Source organism: Panthera pardus, unplaced genomic scaffold (genome assembly GCF_024362965.1).
Source record: "Panthera pardus isolate Hobbes unplaced genomic scaffold, ASM2436296v1 HiC_scaffold_12, whole genome shotgun sequence".
Lineage (NCBI taxonomy): Eukaryota > Metazoa > Chordata > Mammalia > Carnivora > Felidae > Panthera > Panthera pardus.
This window is the reverse complement of record NW_026526677.1, coordinates 52237844-52246018: the sequence shown is the minus strand read 5'-3', so window position 1 is coordinate 52246018 and position 8175 is coordinate 52237844. Positions and strand designations below refer to the sequence as shown.

At 39.4% G+C, this 8175-nt stretch overlaps 1 protein-coding gene across 1 annotated transcript; it reads right to left on the bottom strand.

Moving 5' to 3' along the window:
- Window positions 1-4318: 4318 nt before the first annotated feature.
- Window positions 4319-5287, bottom strand: LOC109271321 (olfactory receptor 52B2). Its single transcript, XM_019456650.2, has one exon. The coding sequence runs from the start codon at window positions 5285-5287 to the stop codon at window positions 4319-4321; it is 969 nt and encodes a 322-aa protein (XP_019312195.2).
- Window positions 5288-8175: the final 2888 nt, after the last annotated feature.

Sequence of the window (8175 nt, the reverse complement as noted above, 5' to 3'; positions counted from 1 at the left end):
AGTTAGTATAAATGAATGAGGAATGAACAGAAAATGTACAAAGAATCAAAATAGGCAATTCACACTATAAGAAAAATGGCCAATATACACAAGAATAGATGTTCAATATGTTAAAAAAAAATCTGTCATATTGAAATATCATAGCTTTCCTACCAGACTGGAAAACAACAAAAACAATTAGCCCCAGTGCTGGTAGCACAGCATGAGAACATAAAGATATATCTATAAGGATATTCATTGCTATATCATTGCTGTAATAAAAGAAATTATTACAGCTTTCATATCCATCAGTCAAGCAATAAATAAATCATGGCATATACATTACAATAGAATGTTCTGTTTCCATTTTTAAGAAAAAAGGTATCAGCCATGGTGTACAGTTAAGTGAAAAAGCAAACTGAAAATTAAAATGAATAATTCTTTTCTTCTCTCTTGTATCCATGATAACACTTCACGTTATAAGTAACAGAAAATCCCACCTCATTTTGGCTTGAACACAAAGGGAAATGTCTTTGCTCCTGAAACTGAAAGGTACGTTTCTAACTATCAGGTTTATAAAGATTGAAGCAGGACTGCATGTCTTTGTAACTGTGCTCTGCCGTCCAGGTGTTGAGTCTCCTAAGATCAGGACTAAAGGGAAATGAGTGAGAACTTAGCTCAGCGAAAAATGTAAGCAGGCACCAAAATATCAGTAAACAGCATAAGTAATATTTTAATACAATTTTTAAATCAAAATTAATGCAAAATATCCATGATGAACAATATATCAAAATTTAAAGTAAAGACAGAATTGACCATGCTGTACTGAACCATATCAGAGCCCAAGACAAAAGGGAAAATGGGAGCACCTATATATATGTGTGTGTTGTATGTGATTTTAATGGTTCATTTTTTCCCTAATTTTATTTTGGCAGCATTATCTATGAATTTCTCCCACCAAAGCCAGTAAAAGTATAATAAATTCTAACTTTTATATAAATAGTATATTTAAACTTAATGCTTTGAGTTTTAATACACTTACTTTTCAGTGTTCAATATTTTTTTAAACCACTTTAATTCTGGGGGAAAAAATCAGCCATACTCCCCGCTCTGCATAGTCAAAATCTCTGCAGCTGTTTAAGAGGTCAAGTGTGTACTTATACTACATTATCCAGAGGACTCAAGAAGATCTCATCTGAATCAATAGTTTATTCAGTTTATTTCAGGAAAACCTAAAATTCTTGAGAACCAAATATTTATCACCTTCCCAGAAACTTACCCAAGATCAAGAGAAAGTTCTTCCCCAACATGTGAAAGAACCAGACAGATGCAACATGGAGCACAGAGACTCCATGTCTCTGGCTAAGATATGGACAGACTGGATTTGAGTTGCTGCTAGTCAATACATAGAACATTAAAACCCTGCCTATACCTGCTAGACCTCAGTGTACATAGAAACCTGTGGAGATGTAGAAGAAATAATAGATCACAAGGAATTAAGTGGTGTGTGTGTGTGTGTGTGTGTGTGTCCGTCCAAATGATTTTCAGTCATAAATTAGACAATATTTAACAGTGAAGGGTCCAGAGGTCAAACATCTCACCAACATTTCAAATTAGTCAATCTATAAATATACATAGGGAACCCTATGCTAGATGCTGGAACTATAGTGATGAGTAAGACATATTCTCTACTCTCACAGAACCCAAGTTCTGATGACTTCATAGAGTAATTAATATTCAGTTGAAACCATTAATGTCATTGCTGTGGAGAACCAGAGGACAAAGTTATCACCTCTGACTTGGGGGGTATTGGCGAAGACTTCAAAAAGGAATTGACATCAATATTCTACCATTTGCCAGCTGAATGGCTTTAATTACTCATCCTCTCTGAACCTTGGGTGCCCCTGTGTATAAAACAGAGATAGCAAAGGTACTATCTCATAAGGCTGTATAAGGATTAAATAAGCTAATGCAGCAGAGCACTTAACATGGTTCCCAGAATAGATTAATCTCTTAATAAACATTAGGTATTGTTTTAATTATTATTATTATCTATGTATTACTATATGGTGTGTTTTGAGATAGTAATGGAAAAGTCAGTTAGGACTAGATTATGAAGTTAATGCTTAGTTTAGAAATTACCCTGTAGTCCCATGATTTCTAAACTGTGGCTAATGGAACAGTAGGTTATTTTAGAGATATAAAGTGAAGTGCTCTCAGAAAAATTATATGGATGTGGACACAAGTATCAATGGTCACTTTAGTGTGGAGATACGCTGCAAACTCTAGCCTTCCCTTGGACAGACATGTGCATGACCACAGAGTGTAAGCATTTTTCAGTTATTTGACCATGAAACTTTTTTATTAAATATCCATTATGATATCCGCTATTTCTGTAGAATATTCTATGGAAAACAGTTCTATAAGTAATGAAGATTACTTGAAAGTATTTGACAGAAAGCAGTATCATTAGCCATGCCTTTTAGAATGTTTAACTTCGAGTCAATTGGTAGTTTAGGTTACAGTGTAAAAGACTGAAAACAATGAAATCAATTAAGAAGCTAATGCAGTATCTGAGGTGAAAGATGATAACAGACATAATTAATTGGTAGAGGCAATGTTACAAAGAAGACTAACAATACTAAGAACTTAGCATTAATGAAATATTTCTCAGATACTTATGATGAGACAAGGATTGTGTTAATTACTACATATATGGTTTATTTCACTTAATCCTCTCAACAACCCTATGAGATATTATTACTATCCCTATTTTACCGATGAAATATGTTTCACATATTCATACAGCTAGAAAGCAATAGGGGCAATGCTTTAATCCTGACAGGACTCCCAAGTATTATCCACATAGCTATTTAGTGGTACAATCAATATTGGTAACAATCATTAACTTCTTGAGGAACAGGACAGAGAGGAATTTGAGAAATTCCCCCAGGGTTTCCAGCTCAATGTAGTTGCTGGAATCATCATAATCTAGTTCCTAAGAAAAGGAATGGAACGGGAGGAAAAGCTAGCCTGAATGATATAGTTCTACATTCTGGAGGAGATATCCAGTTAATATGTAGATTTACACATCTAATACCCCAAAAAAGAGTTCTAGGATGGAGAAAGAGATGTTGTACTCATTTGCATCAGTGGTGGTTGAAGAAATGAGTGTACATGACCTTTTCTGAAAAAGCATGAAAGAATGAAGGTCAAGACTGTGAACTCCAAGAGACTACTCCAACTTTGCTAACCTGTCCAGGAACAATGTGCTATAATTACTAATAATGAGAAGGGTAGGAGCAAGGTTAGAAGAGAAAATCAAGAGTGACCTGTTTCCTCCTACTCTAGTCTATTCCCTGATGTCTGTGTTACAGCAAACATGCAAGAAGAAACTCTGCAATCTGCAGCTTGTTTACTTCCCTGACACCAAAGTGACTTTGTGAGGAACTGGTTTACTCATCCCTGGTGTGTGGACTAATTTAGCTGATCATTTAAGTGCATAAGAGAAATGCTGTTCTAACATCAGGAGGTAATTGGGTAGTTGTGCTCCCATTCATTTTTCAAACATTTATTGTGTCCCAGGCATTTTATAATGCACTGAGAGTACAAATATGAATGACACATACTCTTCTGATTTCAAGGAATTTACAATCAATTAGGGGTACAAATAAATAAACAACCTATTACAATTCACTACATACATTTTGAGATTTGTACAAGATGCAATCAGTGTACAAAGATAGGAACCTTGGACTGCCTGGAAAAGTCAGGAAAGAGTTTTCAGGGAAAGTAGTTCTTGATCTGAAATTTGAAGAATGAGCAGTTTTCCAGATGGCTGAAGGACACGTATGACTGTTTTTCAAAAACAACTGCCATTATAAAAGTGAGTGAAGAGCTACTTGAGTTTGTACAAAGAATCAACGCACATTTGGAGATAAAAAAAAAAAGAAACTGTAATCTCTTCAGATGTTAAAACTTTTTATCCATGTACTCATAACTCACTTCATGTTATGTTCAGTTCTCTGTGTTTCTGGAGTACGTCTGGTCTACTGAAGATACCAAATGTTCACATCAGAAGCATGTATGCTTAGTTATTATTCCTGGGTTGTGGAGGAGGGGTGTGAGAAGAGAAGAAGATAAAGAATACAAAGAAACAGGAGAAGAAGGCAAAGATGAAGAACCAGAAGAGGAAAAAAGAAAAGTTGGAGGAGGACCACAAAGAAGGTCCACGAAGAAAAAGAGGAAGAGAAGTAAAAGCCCTCTTAGTCCAGGAAATCCCTGTATTTCACACTTAATTTCCTTGATAAAGCTTGGAGGACAGATTCCTGAGGAGCCATTAGCCCAGAGGGGAAGCACAGCACCAAGTCCTGATGTCAAAGAACCGGTGGGCTACACCCTCCCGGATCTGCTTAGTCTTCACACCATAGACAATGGGATTGAGCATTGGTGGCACCACCACATAAAGATTGGCCAGCAGAATATGGACATGTCGAGGAATGTTATGTCCAAAGCAGTGGGTCAATAATGTAAAGAAGGATGGAACATAAAACATGAGGATGACACAGAGGTGGGAGCCACAAGTGCTAAGGGCCTTGTGCCGGGCATCCTGGGAGGGCAAACGAAACACGGCTCGGAGGATCAGTGAGTAAGACACAGCAATTAGGATCATATCCACGATGACCATGACAATGGGCACTGAGAAGCCGTACCAGATGTTAATGGTGATGTCAGCACAGGCCAAGCGGGCCACTCCAATATGCTCACAATAGGAATGGGGGACAATGTTGGTCCGGCAGAAGGGCAGCCGCTTCAATAAGAAGATCACTGGGAAGATGATGCAGAAGCTTCTGGTGACAATGGCCAGACCAATCCTTCCCACAACACGCCATGTTAGCACGGCTGTATAATGCAGGGGGACACAGATGGCCACAAAGCGGTCAAAGGCCATGGCTAATAGGATGGCTGACTCCCCCACAAACATCACATGGACAAAGAAAACTTGGGTGACACAGGCATCAAAGGCAATGTCATGGGCATGGAGCCAAAAGATGGCTAGAGCCTTGGGTACGGTAGTGGTGGACAGCAGGATGTCCGTGATGGCCAGCATGGAGAGAAAGAAGTACATGGGCTCATGAAGATTACGTTCTGTGATGATGACCACTATCAGGATGCTGTTCCCCACAATGGCAGTGATATACATGAGGCAGAGGGGTATTGACAGCCAAATGTGGTAAGCCTCCCATCCAGGGATGCCCAGTAGGACAAAAACTGCAGGGTGAAAGATGGTAAAGTTGGTGTGAGTCATGATGCACTTTAGAGTCCTCTCTATAATGACTCAGAAGCTGATGAGTCTGCTGAAGGTGACAGGAACAGAAAGGATCTCTGAGTGTGTATGGAGATCATACAAGAGAGCATCAAGTTCTAAACCATGGGACTCTCCACAGGCAAGTTCTCCCAGAGAATGCTCACTTGAGTGTAGGAATGACTTCTGACCCTTGATGCCTCATTAGCATGTAGACCTTCTGTGTCAGTCATGCTTCTGGAACCAATAGAGACAGAGGCACCTGGGTGGCTCAGTCAATTAAGCATCTGACTCTTGGTTTCAGCTCAGGTCATGATCTCACGGTTCGTGAGTTCAAACCCTGTATCGGGATCTGCACTGACAGTGCAGAGCCTATTTGGGATTCTTGGGTCACTCTGTCTCTCTGCCTTTTTCTCTCTGTCTCTGTCTCTGTCTCTCTCTCTCAAAATAAATAAATATTTAAAAAAACAAAACAATAGAGGCTTCACCCTGCCTCCGTCACCCTACTCCCAAAATTTGGCCCCACCATACCTTTCTGACCTCATTCTACCATTTCCATACAAGTGGCATTTGTGCCCTTACCTGTGTTATATTTTTTCCTGTCCCCCAAGATTTTGCTCCTTCTCTATTTACCTGAATTTCCCTTCCCTTCCACTTCTACTTACTCAAATTTTAACCTTAAAATACTTCCTTAAAATTCACCACGTTGTAATGGCCTATGTTCATAACAATGTATCTCCTTCCTGAAGATCTATTAGCTAAACTATATTCTAATTTGATTATATTTAATCATATTAAATTTATCTGGATATTATTCTGAATATTTCACATGAGACTGGCCTAATATCTTGGCACTTGTGGCTTCCTATGCATGAAAATGGAGCACCAAATGATATCCAGAAGAAGCTTAAGGTATGTATTTCTCCACACTGACTCAAATTAAAATCTTCCCTAAAGGCAGCAAGGAATGGAGCAACCAAAGAAATTGAGAGGGGCCATATTCATCACCTGCTCCTTGTGATTTCTCATACTCCTCCCCAAATGGTTCCATAAAGGTGTCTCTAGGCTAGATCTCCCTATCCTTAAGAGCCCCCCAGGAACTACTCTGAGTACTACTCTGTACTACTCTGAGTAGTACTCTGTACTACTCTGAGTACAGGGAACCAATACACTCCCCTGTCTCTCCATTAAGATAGCCCTCCTCCTACCCCACTTGTTTTCACCCTCAGAAAGATCCAGGTTTCCATTCTATAAGAAAGGGTAAGCATAAAGTCTTTCTTGCCTTAGCTTTTCCCACTACTCAGGTAAGATTTGTTTCCTTCTGAAGCTCTAGACCATCTGCAACTATTAGGACTAGAGAAAAGATGATTAAAACTCTGGAAGGGAATATGGAGAAAAGGGACCATAAGAGAGAATAAGGAGAGAATAAGAAGTATAAAGTTACCAAATAAATACTAGCTGGATCTACTGATAATGGTTCAGAGCGTCCCAGGGAGGAAGGCATCGAAAGGAATGAAAGCCCCAATTTATGAGGCTATCCCCCTGCCCCTATGCAGATGCGCTTGTTCAGTGCATGAAGGGCTGTGGGAAGGAATCAATGGGACTATATAGGTGGGGACAGAAATGGGAACAGGGCCAGATTCAGGGAAGTGTGGTCCCCAGGTGAGCTAATAACATGACATATTTCCAGCCAGTATATTTTAAATATTCATTCAACTTCTATTTAGATGAGAGGCTGAGCTTTGCTGGGATAAGTACAGAGAAGAAGAGCCACTGGTAGCATTGTTCTGCCTCTATTCTAAAGCATTGGCACCAAATTTATGTAAACAAAAGCGCCACCAGAAAACAAATTCATTTTCTTTAGAAGAAAATTCACTGAAAGTTTTCCTCACTTCTCTTAACCCCATTAGTTATTAATGCATCCCTTCTCAATAAAAAAATACTTGATATAAGTCCTCATAAAAACAACTCCAGCTCTCTGCTATAATTCTAATGATGTTTAAAAATTCCAATAGTGAGCCAGCAAAGGCAAGGCAGGGAGAAACGCATCGAGGCATGGATAGCTGTTATTGAGGTTGCAGAAAGAAGGTTACTGTCTGTGTGATGAAGGACTTTCATTTCATTCAATGGCTTCTGAGGGCCCCATCTCAACCCTGCTGAGTATTCTCAGCAAGAGGGTTCCAGGCTCATTTAGGAAGAGGGATAAGAAGAGAAGAAAGTCACAGGCACAAAGAGGGACATCCAAAGTCTCACAGAAAGTACCTCCCAGGACCCTAAGAGAATATCTAGATGAGAGAGAAGATCCAGAATGGTGGAGAAGGCACAAGGAGCCATACTAAGTGGGAGGGAAGAGGTGCATTATGTGAGGGCACTAAGTTCTGGAGCCAGACTTCCTGGGTTAGTTTCCCAGTTCTTCTCTGACTTGCTGCATGACCTTGGGCAAGTTGCTTTACTCCTGCACACCTTTTTTCATTTGTAACATGTGACTAGCAATGAACTGCGTGCGGTAATTAGGAGGATTAAATCAGTTAATTCAGATAAAGTGCTCCAAAGACTAGGTTATTGTTCTTGTTATTATTATTTATAAGCCTCTCTGACCATTGTCCCATTGTTTTCCTCAATAGGCAAAACACCTTAATGAATATTCAGCAACATTAAAGTCTTATTCTTCATCCAAATATCCAAAGAAAATTCCTTTCCCAAGATAAAGAAGAGTACAAAGGGATGAGAAAAGTGCCCAAAGAGAGAAAAACAGCCTGAGAATAGATCTCTCAGATGGACCTGGTGTCTCAGAACCAAGACCTGAGGGCTGGGTGATGCACCAGGCAGGTCCACCACTGATGAACTTAGCTTGGGTCACAACTAACTACCTGGCAGGCTTCTCTGGTAAG